Source organism: Alternaria ethzedia, assembly GCF_023757985.1.
Source record: "Alternaria ethzedia strain BMP 0044 chromosome Unknown scaffold_1, whole genome shotgun sequence".
NCBI lineage: Eukaryota > Fungi > Ascomycota > Dothideomycetes > Pleosporales > Pleosporaceae > Alternaria > Alternaria ethzedia.
In genome coordinates this window covers 940,896-962,025 of record NW_026056194.1, presented here as the reverse complement: position 1 = coordinate 962,025, position 21,130 = coordinate 940,896, and the positions used below count along the sequence as shown (strand labels likewise).

The following is a 21,130-nucleotide window of genomic DNA, read 5'->3' as shown; positions in this document are numbered from 1 at the left end:
GTCCCACTGGGGGTCGCCATGTGTCAATTCGCTTGGTCCCGCCGAAAGGCCTTCATGAGTCGCCTCCTCGAGCGAGATTGGCACATCCCAGTGGTATCTGATGTCCCAAAGATTGATCAAAGGGCAGCGTATAGTGATCGCAGCTTCAGTAATTTCACCAGAGACGGTCGGCCCATGCACTCTGTAGTCGACCTGGAGGATCTCAACATTGGAAAGAACCGTGTCCGCTGCCAACCATTCTACCCCTGCACTTGTGGATGCCCAAGACCAAGTAGGTATGCCTCCAGCCATACGCCTTTTGACTGCCGCCAGCAGATCCTCGGTCCATTTCCATTCAGCTGGCAACAAACGAGTGCGCCATAGCATGTCAAAACAAAGAGTCGATCGCCAGATCCCAGCAATGTACTCATCGCCTGGTCGTAGTGACTGCATTGTTCTGGCAATTGCGGCGATTGCTGGCAAACGATCTTTACTGTAGGTAAGTTTCCGTTGACTGTACAACCTTACCAGCTCATACCATACCGTTCTAAAATTCTGATCTTTAGATTGAAGGTTCTCTGTCGTGCAACTTATCATAATCAGATCGCTGATCGATGGTGATAGAACTTGCTCTAGCTTACGACCTTGGGACTTGACTGCATGTCGACATTGCCATATAACCTCGTTGGGACCAAAATGTACGACGCGAGGAGATAAGGCAAGCTCTTGGAACACCCATGCTCGTTTTAAAAGCGGCCACGTAATGTTCAATTCGTTCAACATCCGTACGTACACTCCTGAGTGGCCTGGAAGTGGCTCACCAAGGAAGTCGGGATCAGCAGTTCGAAACAAACCCTTTGTAGCGTTCTCGGAATCTGATGCGGCAACCGTGAGGAACGCGTTCGCATAAATGTCGGCCATAGTCGCAGACTGACTACGCCAGTCTTCGTCGCTATCTTGAACAATACACAGGCTGTCGATCCATAAGTAAGAAACCTTGAGGAGTCGGCAGATAGTAACGGCGTCTCGGAAGGTTGCCGGCAGGCTACCCATGGGAATGCCTCCATTCGAGTGATCAATGAAGCTAGAGACTGTTGTCCGGAGTATACCCTCGCCCCCTCCCCAGCAGTGGCTCAGACAAACATATTGCGCGGGGCTTGTATCTTGTACAAGGAGCAGCCGATAGTCCTCAATCTTTAGGAATCTTGCGCCTGTCTGACGGCTGAGGTGGGCGCTAGACATTGGTTTAGCGCAACCACCGTGGCTTTTTAAGCAGTCATCCAGCCAACTTCTAATAGCTGAGAATGTGCTGTCTGGACCAGTCGAGCTTGGCATCAATCTTCCCGATGCCGGGGAGGTCGCTGGGGAAGTTAGTGAGACCCTCTAACAGCTGTCAATTCACGTACCGCAGAGATCGAAAAGTTCCACGTAGAGCGCCACCGAGTCTCCAAAAACCATCAATTGAAATAGCCCGCTGTATCGAATATTGCACCCGGGGACATCTCGACCTAATCGTGCTAGAGCCCACTCTACACAAGCCAGTCGCACAAGAGATAAAGGACATTGACTCCCAGCACCTGCTCGCAGCTGGTCAAGAGTTTCAGAAAGCTTGTCGCATACTTCGCACTTATGTCCATCGCATACGAGTTTGAAGTTTTGACTTCGCGATGCCATTGGGATGATGGTTTCAAGCCCGATCGGGCCTTGTCCGGACTCAAACCTGCGCAAATGACTTGTAACGTTTCGTCTTCTGAGCTTCAGCGCGAGTATAGATAGAGAACCAGATATGGGAGTCCAAATTGGTCGAGCTTTGAGCGCTATCTATAGTCATTGCTTCTTTGGATGTAATGAAGACAGCCGAAACCTGTACGTTGCGAATCGGCGAAGCACCTGCGATGACGTCATCTGGTCTCTTTAAGTTGGTCGCCTCTTGCTTTCCAGAATGCCAAGATCATGGGCCTATTCAATAAGGCTTGATTGAATAACTTAGTATTGCACATAGGCTTGATTATTATTTTAAAGACCGATACCTATGTAAACAGGTAGTTGGAGGTTTGGTGCCCACGTGTTGACGTGGATCGGGCAAGGATTTGCCGCGGCAGCACGGGCTCATGTCATCACCACCAGCAACACTCAGAAACGGCCCCCAGATTATCGAGAATCCGGCATACCGCTTATACAGAACGAACCATCGCTAGTTTTCTTCACACCTGGGCATACAGACAAGAAGCCAAGTTTCATCTCTCGATCGGAATCCAACTCCAGCTACTGTCTCGTTGACGCATCGCCGGCGGAGCAATGATGGAAGGCAACCTGCTTCTGCCTTATTGTGGTGGCGCAATCATGCATATGCGCGATCTTGGACACAGCCGCGCCGTGTGTACAGCCTGTAGCCTCTGGAACTCTGTCGCGCACTGAGAATTGAACTTAAAGACTTTTAGGTACTCTCATATCCACGAAGTATCAATTCTCCAAACTTCTGACTCATCGCCAACCATGCGGCTCTTGCGCATAGAGCCTGATGACACATTCAGCCTTGTCGAATACTTTAAGAAAGACATACCTCCGTATGCGATCCTCTCGCACACCTGGGGCGCTGACAGCGAGGAAGTTACGTACAAGGACCTGGTTGAAGGCAGAGCGACGCTGAAAATCGGGTATAAGAAGCTGCATTTTTGCGGCAAGCAGGCGTCGCTTGATGGTCTGGATCACTTCTGGGTCGATTCTTGTTGCATCGACAAGGCGAGCAGCGCGGAGCTGTCAGAGGCTATAACCTCAATGTTTCGATGGTATCGAGGTGCACAGTAAGTACCAGGCTGCCATTTTCCCCAACTATGTATCGTCCCAACACGAGACTAATGAGCATTGTGTCGTTTAGTATTTGTTACGCATATTTGGCTGATGTATGGTCAACACGAAACGGACTAGCTAACGAACACCGGAAGTCTGATTTCCATAAAAGTAGATGGTTCACTCGCGGCTGGACCTTGCAGGAGTTGCTCGCCCCCATATCTGTCGACTTCTTTTCTGCTGATGGGAACATGCTCGGTAACAAAGGATCTCTTTCACATCAGATCAATCTTGCTACCGGTATACCCATCGAGATCTTTTGGAAAAAAAGGTCTTTCCTCTCATACAGCGTTAGCGAGCGAATGTCCTGGACAAAAGGCCGTCAAACCAAACGCGAAGAAGACGCAGCTTATTGTCTGTTTGGCATGTTCGACGTCCAGTTGCCGGTCATGTATGGAGAAGGGGAGAAGAAGGCTCTTGTAAGGCTGCAGAAGGCTATCCACGAGATATCCAGTTACCCACCGCCGCCACCACCTCCTCCTCCGCAGCTTCCCTATGCACAACTGCTTCCGCTACCTCCACCGCCACCACCACCACCTCCTCCACCTCCGCATCACCAGTATCTTTCGGGTATGGAGCCAACCACTGACGCTCATCGGTCCCTCCGAGTACGATCGAGCAGACTATAGAAGCAGCCCATGCAGGCTCTACAGGGTTTTGGTGTATCAACTGGAACAAACAAAGCTGTCAAACGAATATTGTCGGCCTTTTGGTCATTGCCAGTCCATCAACTGAGGTTACGTCTATTTTGTGATAACGCAGCTGGTACACATGATCAGAAATATGCCGCTGCACGATAATATTGCTTGACAGATACAGCCTTATGTGTTCGATGCTCGAAGGATATGCTGGATGCAGTAGGCACGGCCTGCCGGTTTAACGCACCTAGGGGTCTTAATGATTCATTCGGGTGGCCCATTTGTAGTAGACCAGTGATCGTTATGTATGATGTAGAAGCACAAAGCGGGGTGGTTTCATGCACCCTACGCCTCGTCCAAAAGCGGTGCACATACCCAACAACAGAAAATCCAGGTTTCGACGCATATCGACTAGCATTCGAGATCCCAGGTATGATAGATGTGACCGGCATGCAAGCAGGCACATTGACCGACGTTTCAAGCTGACAATGCAGCTACCCACGCCCAATAGGTTGCGCCACTAGAATGCAACTCCAATCAGGAGAACTGCTGCTATCACGATGCATGACAGTACGAGAAATCTCTTTGGCTTCGGTCTCAAGAAGCACATCCTGCGCCCGGCTTACGTTGCGCACGCTGGTTTCTTTGTCTGCTTATCTCCTCTTCTCTGCTCACCGACTTGACCTTGATGCTCCTGTGAGACGAGTCAATTCTCCTGCACATGCTTCAGCCCGCTTCAATGCCATGGCTCCATCATGGCGCATAAAAAGTAGCTTCATCTTCAGCCTTGCTGCCGTCGTCTTCTTCCAGCCTCGCCTGATAGCAGCGCAATGCGACATCCCGCCTCTGACACTCACCTGGTCGAACATCACCGTCACACAGGACGGCCTCGGTGTCGCACGTGGCATTGAACTTGGTATTGGGACTCCGCACCAGATCTTTGCTTTCCGACCGTCCACTACGCTCAACAACACGCGGATCAATAATGTTATCAACTGTGGATCTGCGACCAACGACAGCTGCATTGGTGGTCTGGGTGGTGCTTTCGATGCGCCAAAGTCGACATCGTATGCGGTTTCGATCAAGAGCCAATGGAATGGCAGCCAAGTCGACGCTGAAGACAGTACCGGTGCATACGTCTACTTCAACGATGATGTCGCGTTTCAGGAAAATGGCGATGTCGACGGCTTTCCATTGGTCATGGATAGTGAAGTCTGGGGAGGTGAGGATCCCTCAATGCGTCTCGTCCAATGCGGGCCGTCGAGCTATGAATGAAGCTGACTGATAGCAGGTGTGCAATCTGGTCTACCTCTCGGAACCAACTCCTCCTTCCTCCGCGCTGCAGTCGCTGGTGGTGTCGCGCCATCTCAGGTATTCGGTCTTTGGAGTGGTAGCAGGGGCATCGATCCACATGACGGTCTGCTCGTTGTGGGAGGATATGATCGCGCGCGGGTTGACCCTGCATCCAACTTCACCACTTTCCCGATCGGCGAATGGAACCTCATGCGGGCCTGCCCACTACAGGTAACGGTCACAAACCTGACGTATCAGGATATACCGCTCATACCAGACGGAAGCGATGGGCTGATTGCTTGCATTGAGCCATCGACGCAGCGTTTCGTCTTTCCTCCAGCGATTGCGCAGGCATTCGGAAACTCTACTGGCCAGGATGAGACCGAATATCCGGGGAAGATGCAATACAACGTCTCGAATCGTCCCGGCGGCGATCTCGTTGTGACATTGGCAGGCGGCTATCAGTCCAGGATACCTAACAAGGAATTGTTCACGCCACTACGCGGATCTGATGAGTACGGCCGGTATGCCATCACCAACGACAGCACACTCGAAGCCTTTGTGTCGGATACGCGACAAGGTGATCCAGGCGATGTTGACAGTATCCTGGGAGGGCTCTTCTTGACCTTCAACTATCTTTTAGTAGATTACGCGAAAAGCGAGTTCCAACTTGCGCCAGCTGTCGCAGCCAATGCGGAAAACGTGTCGCCAAACCCTACCACAATCTGCACACCTACCAACATCACGCCCGTGAGCCCGACTCCGACAGCGAAAAATAAATCGACCAATAAAGGTGCGATCGCAGGTGGTGTTGTGGGAGGTGTTGCTGGACTAGCCCTGCTCGGAGCCGTGGGCTTCCTGCTGTTTAGGCAGAACCGCCGAGCCAAGAACCCTGCTGTCAGCGAGATTGATGGGCAAACAATTGAACCAGTATCGCGGCAGCCGTCAGAGATGATGGCGCATGAAGTTACACCTGTGCATGAGATGTCTGCGAGTCGATACGCAAGTTTCCGAAAGCCTGAAGGAAGGGGATGGCATTGAGCGCGGGCGCGGGCGTGGGCGTGAGAAAAGGGGAGGCGGGCAGATCCGCTTCGGATGTGTAATGACATAGTTCTACACTAAATTTCTGGGCGCTACCTCGAGCAGTCCATTGTTCGCCCAAGTCGCCCTTTTCTTTCCAACATGCCTTTCGTCCTTTCATGGCAAAAGTTTCGCTCTCCTAGTCGGCTCATACACGGGAACCGTCATAGGTACCACATCGCTGTCGCGACAATAGCCCACTTCTGCCCACCTCAGCCAACCCGCATACGTCCTAATGGCACAGTCGCTGCCACGATGCTTTCTCCACAGCATACCGAGAGTGTCACTTCCGAACAGCTTCGCCGAAAACCCGTGCCCAAGCTTCAAACACCAGCTGTCTGCCACTACTTTCTCTACAATACGCCTCGCAAGTGCTTGATCGTCTGTCTCAATCTCGCTCTCCTTGGGTAATCGAAGGCTCAGAAGATCAAATTGCCTCTGACCACTCCATCCAGTCATCTGCTCGTGTGCGAACGCACCGTCCATCATGCTGAGCAGCCAGCACTTCTCTCTGACATACTTCGGCCCGTCCCATCCATCTTCTTCATCCACCCAGCCTTGCGCCGATCCCATACATTGGATCTGAATCGCGTAGTCGGTCATGGCTTCGTCGTTAATCACCATCTTCTCCTGTCCCTCTTCTTCTACAACAACCTCTTGTGGCACACGCATAAGCGGGATGTGGGACACCATTGGATGCGCATGTGTGCCGATCGTGTTGGTCTTGCCTTCCCAGACTTGGAGCAAAATGTGATGTGCGCGTTGCACGAGCGGGTTGTCCGCTCGACACATGAGCGAGAAATTTACAACCTGCGGCTCATCTGCTCCCAGCGTGAAGCCGGCGAAGTCGTAAGGCGAATCTGGGTTGGTCATGTGTTCGGTCCAAAGACGATTAAGGTCGCCGAATTGAAGGATGCCAACATCAAGATACACACCACCGTACTTCAACAGGAGCGGATAGCGGATGAGATCTGAGGTGTGTTGTGCAGCATACTGTCCGTCCAGGGTGCCGTTTGTGAATGCCGCCGGTACAACCGAGGAGGACTTGGTGTCGATGTAGTTGCCTACATTTAGTGGGGAATTTGACACGTTGTCAAAGACATAGATGGTCCATCCCAGTGGTGAGAAGCGGCGGTACCAAGCAAGAACGTTGCGTAGTAGGACGGGTGGGATCGTTCGGATGCCAGAATGCCAGAACGCGAATATGGACTTTGAGTCTACAAGAGGTGGCTTCGGCGACAAGAGCTCTTCGGGTAGAGGCCCTTCTGTTGAAATAGGCTCCAGAACCTTGGACGGAATTGTTGAAGTTCCTGGAATAAACGGGTAATCCATGATTCGGCTTAATCGTAGACGGTCGATCTTGATCTTTGAATTGTTCTCTTTGTTGATAGGGAACTGCATCGTGAATGCCAGTACAACTTTAGTGATATTTATCGGGAAAGGTACGCAGGTGTCACCGTTCGCCGTCCAATGGTCATTTCGACTCATACACGCTAATCCACGCGTGACGTCATCGTGCATATAATCTTCACCAGCGTGTTGCGAAGCATCGAAACGTGGTGTCGCGACATTATCACATGATATTCGCTTGGGCAGACACGTCTGAGTAAGATTGGTCATTATCTGCAGTCTGATCTGCCCAGGAACATGACTACCACAACCACACGACAATGTGTACCGAATCGACGATCGAGCCCAAGAGCCAACTCGTGTATGGTGCAAGATGATCGGATATCATGCGCTGACGATTGATAAACTGGCTGGGGACAGGCTTGAGTCTCGAATCTTCAGTCGCTGTCTTGTCTACGCCAGCCTGTGCCGGAATTGATCACATGCGTTGGGTAAGCTCAAAAGAGCAACGAATAACACGCACGACTCCAGAGAACGCACAGCAGGTGCAGATACGGTAACTTGGTCATTTTGGCGAGAAATTGGACTTGCTTGTTTTCACAGTCGTCACCGCTCCATCGAATCGCGACTTCCGTTTACCGCCAAGCACGCGACCAGATGTGCTGGGTCTAGACTGCTACCTTCACTGACAGACTATCCTCCTCCATCGACACACCATCAACATGCAGCAACCCAGATCCGCCCTCTCGCCCCTTCCCGACATTGTGCGCGGCCCATCCGCACCGCCGCGACTACCACCTCGCCCTTCCCCACCACCGCCTGCTCCAGACTTCCTCGTCATCGGCTTGTTCGCCCTGCGACTCACCAAGCGGTTGATTGAAAGCCTCGAGTACTATCCCGGTCGTGATGCCGACATCATCTGGCTCGTTAACTTCCTCTCGCCCTTCCACAACGAATACGAACTAGCCAAGATCTCAGGTGCTCGGAGAGATGACTACCTCGCGACGTATCAGAGCATTGTCTCACGGATGAAGAAGCAGCCAAAATACCCTATGCGGTTCATGCAGATGAACCCGGATCGATCGGCGCAGCCAGCAAGGCGAGGAAGCGAGATGGAGCGACCGAGGGACATGACCGATGGTGAGTAGATCGGTACATGTGACAAACATGCTGCTAACATAACCCAGTGGAGAGACTGGAGATTATCAACTTCTGTGATGCAGCGGGCGAATGGGGATCTATCCTCCCGATACCAGCGCGTGAAGCAGAGAGAATGGTCGAACTGGCTGACCGAAGGAAGATCGCGGATCTCGATGAGTCTCATAGGCAGAGGCCGCGCTATGAGGAAAGAGAGGAGTTACGGGATCACAGGCAGTCGCGATCTGAAGACAGAGAAGAGTTGCTAGATCGGAGGCCATCCCGATTCGAGCCACAGTCTTTGCCTCACGATACAAGGCGACCACTGCAAGAGGTCAGGCAGCCGGACCGCGACGACAGATATCGACTACGTAATACTGGAGTGTGGCGTGGTGACGAATACCTTCCGCCTGATGAAAGGCAGCAGCCAGTGGATACGAGAAGGAGACGTCGGGTATCTTTCGCGGATGATAGGCAGTACTACGAGGTAAGAGTTTTGCGTTCGCATGGGATTTGTGCACCCACTGACTTGAGTAGGACGAACGCCGTTAAGAAGATGTGAGATGGCGCGAACGTTAAGACTTGAGTAACCGGGCGTGCGCTGGAATGTTGGTTTCCCAAGACGAAGACACGATCGTGATGAGAAGATCGTGGCAAGGGTGTCTGATCCGCTTGTTCTGAGTACTGCACATCTCGTCCACCTTAACTAGACTTGTACAATGTTAGCAGTGATGTGTCGAATGAAGTCATTGGTTACTACCGATTGCGCAACTCCTACTTTGTCCGGATACAGTTCGTGACGTTATCGCGCGCCTTGAGATCCAAATTTTATCGCGAACCTGGTAACCCGCTCAACAGGTCAGAGGTCTAGGCGAGGACGCTTCGCTCCTTCCATCTACAGCTCTTTCGGGACTGATCGTTCACTTTGGCGTTGGACTCGGAAGGGGTTCAGAGGAAGCGGCAGGCGCGGCCTTTTGCATGATAGGGCGCAGTCCGGTCTCTACCATGGTTTGCACCCCTCGCTTGAACGAACCTGACAGTCGAAAAGTCGTCTACGATAGATTTTGAGCTTATTTCAACGTTCCAGAAAAACTTCTTTTGCCAGAACATCAAATCAGAACCGAAACAATTTCCAAGGACGGCATAGCGTGACTACCGCTGCGAAGCACGATCAGCTACCACCAACCGCGCGAAGAGACCGCTCACCTGGAAGATGGCGCTCCGCGACCCTGCGAGCACTGATATCGTCGACTATTGTATACGTGGCGAGTCTAACCACCTCTATGAAGAACCAGATGTCGACGAAGACATTGTGTATCGCATTATCCCCGGAGATGCAGTGACTGACGAAGAACTGGACATATGCGCTGGCAACTTCTCTTCTGATTACGGCGTGTGGAGTTGGAGAGCGCATCTTGAAATGGGGATGATGGCCGAGTATGGTAAGTCCTCCGGTATTATTGGAGCGTGTAGGTCGGCAGCCAAGGACGCATCGCTGACTCTGGTGTAGGGAAACCAATACATATGAGTCGCGTAAGGCTGAGAGCTCAATGCCTGCCTGAGGGCGCGAACAATATCCTAGTTACGGTCGTTACTAAAGACGATCGGCACGTTGGGCACTGCTTCGTGAGCCAGTGGATGCATGGGGACAATCGAGTCTGGTGGATAACACAACTGGTCGTGGTGAAACGCTATCGCAACCAGAGGCGAGCTACACGAGTGAGCATCTATCACGCATCTTGATTGAGGATTTGCAACTAACATATAGTAGATGCTACAAGCCCTGGCCATGCACTACGATGTCGGCAGATCTACCCAAAGAGATCTTGTCGGAATAGCAACCGTGAACCCGTATAGTCTTTGCGCTATTCTTCGCGTTTTCGGTCGTGGTATCGAAGTACTGCCGTCGAAGCCGGATTGGGAGAAATGTCGCATTCGCCACACGCCGCTGCTCAGTGCCGCATGTGAGCCTATAGTCGGCGCCGCACCACTCAGTTACATCCGTAATGCCAAACTATCGCAGGGGAAGTTAATTGCGAATACAAGGTTCTTTGTAGATCACGCTACATCTGAAGAGGCGATGGAGAGAATCATACACAGTATGAACCAGCAGGTGTCCGGGCCGTGGGAGTGGTTGTTCGGCTGCTTGGAACCTGGGCACGAATATGTGTGTATCCTTGACTATTCCTACGATCAGGAATACAAGATGGATCTAGCACTCTTCGACACGCCATCGGTTCCTAATGAGCCTTGTTTGGGAAAGCACGCTGCAAGCCCGTCGAAGGCGCTGTTTAGAGCAGCTTTTGGCAGCTCCAGGCCGCCTGAGCAGAGCCCAACTCCGGTTCGATATGCTGACATCGATCGATACTTGCTCGAAGTGCCTGAGAGTTGCGTTCTCGATCTGAACCTCAGCAATCGTGCCCATGCATCCTTGCATGGCAGTATGCGCAAGCTCATCTACGAAGCCAAAGAGCTGATTGCAAAGCATTTGCGTGTGTTGCCCACCATCATGGGCGCAAAACATATACCAAGAGACCTTCGAAGAGTCTATCAGACGGCCAATATGATCTTCCCGTTACCAGGACAGATACAGACGTGGGGAGATTTTGTGCCGTACGTACAAGAGGTCTTCGAACACGGCATCAACACTGAAGCTCGCATGTTGATCCTGCAGGCGATTCATTTCCAGGAGCTCCGTGAGACCGATGAGAGGGAACAGAAAGAGAGGGCGAAGAATGCCTCAGCATTAGCCAAAACGACCAGGTCGAAAGAGAAAAAACGGTCGTTCATGGACACGAAGGAGAAGCCTGGGATTGAACCGTTAGCATACGCCGCATATTCCCTCAAAGACAATAACGAGGAACGATTCGCAAAATCGCGAACAAAGCGTAAGCTCACGCCGACAACGCCTACTAGAAAGCCTCTGGCTCCGAAGTCTCAAGGACTGTTGGGAGCAGCCAAGGCGATGATAAACACACCCACATCCACTCCCAGACATCGGGCAGCATCAATGTTTTCTTCCATGAGCCCCTTCCGGAAATCTAAAGAGCCAAAGTCACAGTCTCGACCTTCTAGCATGGCGATGCAGGCCAACAGCCCTACACCAGCCACACCCGTGACGGCACCTAAGCACACGTCCAGTCCAATTGCCCAATCAACCGTCTGGACGCCGGCTTCTGTGGCTCCCGAAACACCAATCTCTACAGCTTTTGTTTCTCAAGGACAAGGTGAGATACATGTGGTGACGACACCACCCACAACTCCACCACCCGCTCAATCGCAGCCGAGTCTTCCACACTACATGGCCCCAACCGCGGGCTCAATGCAACGGTACGACACCCGCAGCCCTCAGCTTTTCTATTCCGATGAGTCTGATGGGTGCAGTAGGTCGAATGTTTTTGGCCGGCGTTCTCTAAGGAATAGTGCGAAGACGTTGGATCGGACGCAGGGTATGAGGGGATGAACTATAGGCCGAGTTGAAATAGATTGCGAACCATTCTAGGGGCATGGCCCTCTTGGTTGTTTGAACAATCATTGATGGGTATTACTTTGTGAATTCCAACAAAATAAGAGGCTGGTGGACGATGCAGAGTCAGGAGCGATGCTACGGCTGAGTGTGGGGCATGACGCGTCTCGATGAGCTAGTGCGTGGAGGGCACCTTGCTTTTCTCTCTCTTCAATCAATGTACACTTCACTTTCACGATCCGCCTAGATGGCGCTCGAAATACTGTCAACACAAAGCCATCTCATTCTCTAGGCATATTACAAGACCTTAGTGTTGCGAAACCAGTCGCTCGAACTAGGTACGAGTGTGATCCACTCGCCACTCTATATGAACGCATCCATCTATCTTACACTGACGCAAAGAAATATAGCATTTGAGCTAGTTGTAGGAACTTGATCTACGCTTACAAGGCCCAGGCAGCAATAGCGAAAACGACCGACAGACCCATGGCCATCGAGTTCACGACAGAGACTGAAGTAGCAGCTCCAGCTCCAGTACCGCTAGGGGCGGCGGTGCCAGATTGCTGAGCACTCTCGCTTCCACCGTCACTTCCGCCATTGTTACCGTTGTCGCTGTCGTTACCGCCGTCGTTGTTGTTACCGCCAGTGGTAGTGTTGCCGCTTGAAGAGCCACCAGATGAAGTGCCGTTGTTAACGGGCTCCGCCGATGGCAACTCCTTCTGCTCCTTAGGGCAGCTGATGTCGAAGCGCGGGGTGGTGGAGAGGTTGTCGGAGACGGCGAACTTCACCTTGTTCGCGGGGTTGGCGTCGCGGAGTGTGTACCAGAAGACGTTCTTCTTGCCGAAGAGCGCGCAACCGACGTCCTTCCAGTATGTCTCGGCGTTGTCCACAGTCGACTTGGCAGCACCAAAGTCTGGACCCTTGTATGCCCAACCGGTCTCGGTAACCCATACGTCCTTGCCTCCAGCAACACCCTCGGTTGCGCTGATGGCGCTGCTCAGGAGCTTGCCAGCGTTGTCAATCTTGTTGTCCAGCTCGGACTCGTAGAAGGGGAAAGCGTTGACGGCCAAGAAGTCGATCTCGTCGATGACCGCGGCGTTGGACTCGTTGACCCAAGCAGTCCAGGTGTCGACGTGGGTGATCTTGACATCCTTAAGGGGTGTGTCAGCAAGACGCTCGCGCGCGGCCTTGATGAACTCGACAATCTTCTCGGCGCTGTTACCGACACCGGCCTTGTTCCGGATGCCGGGCTCAGACACGCGGTAGAGATCCTCGGAACCGACCGACAGTCCAATTACGAGATCCGTCAGCTTGGTGCCGTACTCTTCGACGGCAGAGTTCAACGCCTTCAGCTCGTTGTCGATATCGTCGGTTCCCGAGGCCCAAATGCCGAGAAGGAGCTTGGAGTTTGTCTTGATGGCAGCAGGGAAGGCGGCGATGGGAGTGTCGGTCGTCTGCCACTGGATGTTGGAGTACAGGCGGATGGCGGTGAAGTCGCCCGGCGCGCCCTCGAGGTTCTGCGCTGTGGTGAACTCCTTCTCAAAATCCGCCTGTGTCTTGGCCTTGCCAGTGTCGTCCGAGGCTCCCGAGTTGAAGCCCAGGACGAAGTCTTGCGCAAGGGCGCCGCTGACGGTCGCCGCCGCGACGGCAAGCGCTGATACGAAACGCATTGTTGGTAAAGTGGATTAAGGGAGCGACTGTAGTTGAAAAGTTGAAAAAGATTGCAAGAAGAAAGGTGTCAGAGAGTGTGGAGAGAGTGTGGAGAGTGAGATTATTCAAGAGAGAGCAGGGCAAACCCCCGTGTAGGTTCGTGCAAACACGCGCTGGCGATCATTCACGAGCGGCTTACCCCGTAATTGCGCTCTCGGCGTCCGGGGCCGTTTGATTGGACAGCCGGTCGCACCGCGCTGGTATCAGCCTCAGCTAGGCCTTGGCGCCAAGAGTGGCAGGTGAGCCGTCGGTCTTCGTTTGGTGAGTCTTTGGTGCACAGCCACGCGCCTGAAACGGCGCGTAGAATGAAAGCGTTTCGGAAGCTTTTGGACGTCACGTCATAATAGGCTATCCTCCTATCGTCTCCAGGCTCTGGCGCTTCTTATTCCCGCAGCACGTACTAACCCGACATCATGTCTACAAAGCCATACATCTTTGAACGAAGACATTCGCTCCAAGGACGCAGCAGACATCAGCATCAGTCCTGCAGGCTATGCCAGCACCTATCGCGTACTGCTACGACTCAGCCGTTGTGCAACCCTCATCGCAGCCGACATGTGTTACGATGCAGTTGGGATACCCATACCTACCTACGAGCGTGTTCATCCAGAGACTGCTCAGGTGAGGATGGTGAGTAATCGTCAGAGAGAGAGTTCAATAAACATGGAGCACGTCAAGCAAACGCCATGCCACCGGAACAATCCCGGAATACCTGAAGTCTTGTGCTGAGCTGTGCCTCGAATATGTTGGAACATCCCCCTCTTCAACGTTACACAATCTCGCTCCTCGATGTAGCGAAACAGCTGCTTACACGGTAACACTCGGTATAGCTTATGCCAGAATCATCTAAGATGGGCGGTTCTAACAGCCGTGCATTCCGCTAGGACACAACACAGCTTACATTGCCCAAATATCACTCCATAGTATACCATGCGTCTCCTAATATAGACCCCATAACTTCCTGCCTGAATAGTAATCGTCCACCCAGTTCACCTGAGCGATCTCCGCAATTGGTAGTCCGTTTTCAAGGATTCAGATAACCGATCACCTGGATTAGGGTCTCAGAACGCCACATTAATCTATAAACTCTGCTTTTCGCTCCTTATCAAGATGATTCCAACCGGGCAAGAAAACTGCCTGTTGGAAGTGGGGTCCAGCTGATGCAGGCAGAGGACAAATCATGGCTATTGGCGAACTCGTCACCATGGGATTGCTTGATGGGGACTAGATTGCTACATACAAGGCTTGTGGTGTGCGGAACTATGCCGCAGGAACGACAATACCGACCGAGGATAGCTCCTGATGTCGTTCCTCGTGAAGCCATCAACATGACTAGCAGATGTATTCACAGGCTATATGAGCCGTAAAACATCCAGTGACTACCATTTGCTGTTTCGAGACTAGCATTGTGTGAAGGACCTGGAGGACGATTCGAAGGGTCGTGCTGTTCCAGCACGCGGACTAGGACGTCTGTGCCACTTCCCCGCTTGAGTGCTCGCTGTGCGACATCAAGTAAGCAGGCTTCGTTAGGCGGAGTCGGGATGTTCAAAGTGATGGGTAAGCGCTGAGATGAGCATGAGGACTTGTAGAGTGAAATCCTGAAGTGGCACAAGAGCGCTAAGACTGTACGATCACTCGCATCACACCGGTCACTGCCTAGGTACTTACTAAGAGCCATGGCTGGTTAAGCCTTAACCTGTTGTCTAGATGTGACTCGTCCCTGACGTACCAACAAACCTTTCCAACCGGAATACCAGCCTCAGATGTCCCGAATAATGTGCCTGACACCCGCTGTACCCGTTGTACAAACACAACATCCACCTAGTGTGACGGGGAACTGTAGAACAAGAGCCCGACATTACGCGCTGGGAAACGCCACTTCATGCCAACCCCAGCAGAAGGCAAGTTGACTGGTACAGATATACATGCAGAGGTTACACTACATTGCAGAACTTTCCTCGGAAATGTACATGTACAAGCTATGAAGGGAGGTGCAGTTACGACACTACGTCGTTTGGCTTACACATCATATTCGTACACGCTGAGAGAGGGAAGAAGTCTCGAGAGAATTTAGAGCACGTGTGGCTTTCTGAGGCCGGTATTGTGGTGGAATCCATACCAAACCAGTGGGCAGTAGAGGGGCGAAGCATGAAGGTGGGGGCTGTACGACGTGTTAATGCTGACTTATTGTGAAACAAGACCCCCAGCCGCACAGTGATGATAGCGAGCGCGGCAGTGGATGGGCTATGGCCGTGAGTCCACGCGTGCGAGTGCAGGCGGCACTGGTATCACTGTCAAGTAGAGCATAACGCTGGTGCGAAGACATGGTAAGAAGATCTCGAAAGAATCGGGAACCGGCGTATATTATCCTGTTCGAGCGTTGGCCTCTCAGGTAGCCTCCGCTGCAGATGGAGCCGAATTATCATCAACATCCATCGCTCGCAGCTTAGCCTCCACGGCCGCCACGACCTGGGAATCGAAACGCTCCCCTTTCTCAGGTTTCCTGACACTGTGATATGTTAGCGATGAATATTTCTGAAATCCTGCAAGATGTATACTCACGGTGATCTTGTACACTTGTCGCATCTCTCATGCCCACATCCTGGACATTGCGGCGAATTATTGTGAAAGAGGCCATTGCACTTCTCACACTGCCAGCGCACCCTAGTCCTCGGCTTTCGCCAGGTCCGTCTGAATTTCTCCAGCTGTTTCTCCACCTCCGTCTCGCTGTCAGGCTCAGCATCGCCCGGGTAGCCATCAGGCCATTTGCTGAGCTTGGCTGGCTCGCGCGGGCATTTCGTACATCGGACATGCTGGCATGAATTGCAGATATTCGCCGTTGCGGGAACGAACAAATTCTCACACACATGACAGTTACGTCTGATGCGTTGTCTCGCAGGTTGATATACCAACTCGTCGCCGCCACGAGTCCGGATGGTGAGCATTCTCTTTCGCTTGGGTTGCTCCATACCCTCTTTCTCGGCTTGCTTCTCTTCCGGCGTCTTCTTCTTGGGGAAACGAGGGCACTTCTTGCACCGCTTGTGCTCGCATTGCAGGCACACCTTGTCGGAGCCGTAAAGGGTTCCGCAGCGGTGGCAGCTGCGATGGACACGCATACGGATCGATTTTTCGACACGCTGGACGGTGGGTTTTGGAGCTGGTGCAGCGATCCACTCGTGTGACTCAAGGGTGAGGCCATACTTGGCGAAGAGGGCGCGGGCTCTCTCCTGCTGCATGGCGTTGCGGTCCATCTCCTTGGTAGTTGGAGTTGATGGCACTGACACGGCGGGAGTGATAGGTCTTGTTAAATTAGTACGCATGTTTCCAACGACACGGCGTTATAGAACTCACGTGGCAGGTGCGACTTCCGGGATGGTTTGGTCCGGCTGCGCAACTTCCTTCTCGACAGGCTGTTGCTGCGCGACTTGAGGAGTTGACGATGGCTCGGGCGCCAGGGTCGGTACACTTTTGTTTGATTTCTCCCTCTTGAACACAGTGCTCATCCGCTTCACATATTTGCCCAGGGTGCCGCGTTCCACATTCTTGCCCTTGTCCACCGCTCCAGTATCTGCTGGTGTCGTCATGGTTGGCGTCGCAAAGATGTGTATGCGAAATGGCGATGCAACAAAGGGGCGCTGCTAACTTATGAATAGAGTTGGCCTGGACCCGAACACATGCGATCCGGTGACGAGGTTGCGCCGTTGAAAGTCAGCCCTGCATGCAGCTCAACTAAAAATCCCTGGAGTCTGGCCACTGGAACGTGTCGGGACACCGAAGGTTTGGTAGGCGGCAATCTACTCGACGGCCAAGGACAACCCTGAGAAGTGTAAACTGGCGTACTGGCAGTTTTAACCGTTTGTCAAAGCTGGCCGGCGAGACCTGGCGATGGCGATGTGACGAAAGGTGGCGGTCCACAAGTTATGTATGTATGTGCAGAGCGGCGCGCATCAGACCATGACCCGGCTTCCCAGTGGGCTGGAATCGACCCCGAACTACACAAGCGTGGCTGAGAAAAAGCGCGAGCCGTTGGTTACAAAAGCGGACAACATCAGGGCACTGCCTGCTGGACTGGAAGCGACTTCTGCGGCTGACTACGGCGAGGGACGTTTTATCGCTGGGAAAACCGCCGGGGAAGACGAACAGCAACGAGCAGTCCAGGGCTCAGGTTGTGCACGGGGAACAGTCGCACACGACGGCTGCATGCATTCTGGCTGCAACCGAGCCTGCGTCGCTGTTTGGTGCCCACGGCTCCATGTCTGCTGCGGGATCGCGGCGGCGCTGCATCCATTCCAGGCATCGATCAGTCGGCTTGCCAGCGGCCACCATGACGGAACCAGGGCCTGCGCCGCTCCGCGGAACATTGTGCCCGCATCCTGGGGGCCTCCGCCCACCACGGTTTGGCAGGGCTCGAGAGCCTCTGAACCCACACATCAGGTCGACACTGTAGCACGTTGGAACTCTGCCTCAGCAGACCCTTTCCCTTTCACCTCGCACCGGGGAACATCCAATCGATGGCTGGGCACACCCCACACGGTGCGGCGTCGCACTGTACTGTCTAGACAGCCTGACCCAACACGCTTTACCCAGCAAATGAGCGCCTGGATTCCGCGACGTATATTGCCTTTATCTGCAGCGCTGGATTCAGCAAATCCATGCGCAATCACATCGCTCCATCGGTTGCATCGCACCTGCCAAGAGGCACAGTGCAGCACCTTCAGCGGCCGGCTTAGTACGCTGCAGTCGGTAATGCACTTGCAGACAATCCGCTTGCTGCGCTGGCAGCCTGGCACACACCTGGGCACGTCGGCCGTTTCGTCCTTGAGATGAAGAGGCCAAGCGACGATGTCATCGACGCTGCAAGAGGTGCTGTACCGCCGAAAGTCTCGCCGCCGGTGGGCTTTTGGGCATGTATGCAGCTCTACCCATGGGCTGGATCGGGGCTTACTGCGGACAGTTGGGAAGCCATGGTGCCATATCGAGGCTGGCAACGACGACTTCCCAAGTGCAGCGCCGATCCGTGCTGTTTCAACCAGCCCATGCCATCGGTGGAGAAGCTTAGGTAACTATGGCTGGCCCGATGACCTGGGTGGTGTGGGGATCACGCCCCTCTTCGCTTGCCGCTTGAAGAGTCGGCAGCAGCAAGCTTTCATTAGCAGTCGAGCCGAACTCTAACTTTCCCTCCCCGGTGGTTTCTGCGTCTTCTATCGACAGCCCATCATTCCCTTCCAGGTGTCTTCTACTGCACGCACGTGCGGGCGTGTACCGCGCGCGCGAGCAATCAACGGCAACTTCCGCCGCCGGCCGAGCCGGCATCACCGCTGCTGGCCGCCGTTGCTGCCCTTATCGATCGCAGTATTCCAGCATTAACATGCCTCGGGCCCCGCGCGACGCGTACTAACTCTAGACGACTGCGACATTCCAATGCGACGTCGAAGCCGCTCTGCATCTCGGTGCACATTGCCGAAATTGCGTCCCATGTAGGCGCTTCGTGAAATTGACATGGCCTTTGTCTGGCGGAGGCTCGAAGTTATTAGGTTTGAGTAAAATGGCATGTTGTTGATGCACCATATTACAGAAGTCCCAACAACAGAAAGGCCTAGCAATTCCGATATCATGACACGGAGCGCGGCACAGGTCCATCAGCTACGCATTGCAATACGCCGCAATCCTCTAATACTAGGAGTAGAAGCCCTCAACATCACATATGCTTCCTCTAGTTCGACTCACTCTTCACGAGATCTTGTCACATGGAAAAAAATGCTGGAACAGACCCGTTACGACGTCCCACGATAAGCAACTTCCCCTCAAAGCCAAGCGTGATCGACTTCAGAAGGAGCAGACAACCTTGCGAACAAATGAATACTAAACATCAAACCCGGGTATAATTATTGTTACGCTCCATCGTGAGGCTACAACACTCGTCTACCGACGTCGCCTCGCTGTGCAAGATTTGTTGCAGGGTCTCTGAAACGCCAACAAGTACCGTGGTGGAGATGGCGGTACGGCAAAGCTTGACTCAGTCGTCTGGCCAGAACATCACCGTAAGAGTAAGTTAGGGGGTAGGTCCCCGTGCGCCGCGCAGCGCTCAGTCCTCTTCCGCCTCCGCACCATTCCGTCCCACCCTTTCCCGGTATTTTGGGTTGCAACGGTTGGGTGTTGAGCTCGCTTTCGGAAGCTGCTATAGGAAGATCATCCAGCATATCGCTCGAACGGGCAGGGTCTGTCACCGAGGCTCCCGGAAGGGTGACGCGTGCTCGGAACCGCCCATCTCCGCTGTACAAGGCGTGGAGGATTGAATGGCTCGCAAAGTATTCGGAGATGTGACTATGTGGAAGCATCACCGGTTGGACGCTACGACTTCGGTCAATATTCGATATGGTTTCATCTCGTCGCCCTCCGAAGTAATAGTATCGCTTTCGATGATTACCAGTCTCACATCAGGTTCCAGGGAGTCATCGCGCTATCTCCTTCGTGTTCTGATAACACGAGCAACCAATAGAGCAATCAAGAGCAGACAACGACAGGATGATCAGGAATACAAAATGACTAACATCTTTGACGATAATGACACATACGGGGTACAAGTACGTATTGTCATGAAAGATCTTTCGCACATAAGATTCGTTAGACCACTTTTTTATATTCGATCTTTGGGGTCACGGGTCCAGGGGACCCATATCGTAGCAATTTCAACACACAAAGGCTTCGCAGCTTACACTGAGACGGTTTCGGAAGAAAGGTAGACATCTTTTGGGTCTTTTCAGCGCTAATAACGACAATAAAGGCTGAATGCCACGTAGCAGAAGGTTTGTGATGTATAAGTCTCCGGCGAAGTCGGGAATCCTGCCGCAATCGACTTGAGCATGCCCCTCGTCACGAGCCATGTACTTTCTAGCTACAGATCATGACGTTGACATTCTGTGAACCATAGCCTCTCCGTCTTCGCTTTTGATATTCCACACATTTTGGCACTCTCTTCCGCCTTGACTTCACCCCACTTTTGTATGGAAGACATTAGTATAGGTCTTATAATTAGTGGATGGTAGCACACTGCAAAGATCCGAAGGTCTCTTATCCGCGCAACGTAAACCAGTGCTTCGAGTGTGCTGTAACTTTGGGGTTCGTCCACCGCGCCGAGCGCACGAGACAACACTACTGAAGTCTGGAAGTGTGTTGGGAGAACTACAAAGCACCACGGTCAGCATGTGAGGTTCTTTGGGTGAATCAAGTCCTCCGTTGCTTCCAGGTCGCTAGCGGAAGTTTCTAGTGTTCAGTCAATATGTTGAATCGTTCCTACCCTAGACAGGCGCCCATGCCAGGGTGGCGGACATATTTCGGGAGAAAACGATGTGGTATCGAACAGATGACTGTATGCCCGGGCAGCAGGAAACTTTCTTCTTTGCAGCTGGGTGCATGGCTTGATATTTTGACTTGACAAGGTCGCAATCGTCACAGATCGTGCGTGAGTGATCATCCTCGACGAGTTTGCAATCTGATGAGCAGGGCAGCAAGGCTGGAGATAAGTATCTTGAAACATGAGCGAGAGGGGAAAATCTTACACAAAACGGGCAAGGAAGAGCAGTAATGAGCAATGTGAGAGATGTGAGTATAGGCAGCTAATACAGTA

At 52.8% G+C, this 21,130-nt stretch overlaps 5 protein-coding genes across 5 annotated transcripts; 2 read left to right on the top strand and 3 right to left on the bottom strand.

Annotated features, from left to right (window-relative positions):
* Window positions 1–4,211: 4,211 nt before the first annotated feature.
* Window positions 4,212–5,801, top strand: J4E87_000320 (uncharacterized protein; the record flags this gene model as incomplete). The annotated part of the gene is made up of 2 exons (XM_049371979.1): window positions 4,212–4,689; window positions 4,759–5,801. 2 exons carry the CDS (start codon window positions 4,212–4,214, stop codon window positions 5,799–5,801), a joined length of 1,521 nt encoding a protein of 506 aa, XP_049238113.1.
* A 156-nt stretch (window positions 5,802–5,957) lies between these two features.
* J4E87_000319 (uncharacterized protein) lies at window positions 5,958–7,241 on the bottom strand (the record flags this gene model as incomplete). The annotated part of the gene is made up of 1 exon (XM_049371978.1): window positions 5,958–7,241. One exon carries the CDS (start codon window positions 7,239–7,241, stop codon window positions 5,958–5,960), a length of 1,284 nt encoding a protein of 427 aa, XP_049238112.1.
* A 671-nt stretch (window positions 7,242–7,912) lies between these two features.
* J4E87_000318 (uncharacterized protein) lies at window positions 7,913–11,456 on the top strand (the record flags this gene model as incomplete). Its single annotated transcript, XM_049371977.1, has 8 exons — window positions 7,913–8,330; window positions 8,378–8,507; window positions 8,802–8,814; window positions 8,865–8,874; window positions 9,503–9,769; window positions 9,838–10,046; window positions 10,099–11,215; window positions 11,416–11,456. 8 exons carry the CDS (start codon window positions 7,913–7,915, stop codon window positions 11,454–11,456), a joined length of 2,205 nt encoding a protein of 734 aa, XP_049238111.1.
* Window positions 11,457–12,236: 780 nt separating this feature from the next.
* Window positions 12,237–13,463, bottom strand: J4E87_000317 (uncharacterized protein; the record flags this gene model as incomplete). The annotated part of the gene is made up of 1 exon (XM_049371976.1): window positions 12,237–13,463. One exon carries the CDS (start codon window positions 13,461–13,463, stop codon window positions 12,237–12,239), a length of 1,227 nt encoding a protein of 408 aa, XP_049238110.1.
* A 2,428-nt stretch (window positions 13,464–15,891) lies between these two features.
* On the bottom strand, window positions 15,892–17,087 carry J4E87_000316 (uncharacterized protein; the record flags this gene model as incomplete). Its single annotated transcript, XM_049371975.1, has 3 exons — window positions 15,892–16,012; window positions 16,066–16,803; window positions 16,855–17,087. 3 exons carry the CDS (start codon window positions 17,085–17,087, stop codon window positions 15,892–15,894), a joined length of 1,092 nt encoding a protein of 363 aa, XP_049238109.1.
* Window positions 17,088–21,130: the final 4,043 nt, after the last annotated feature.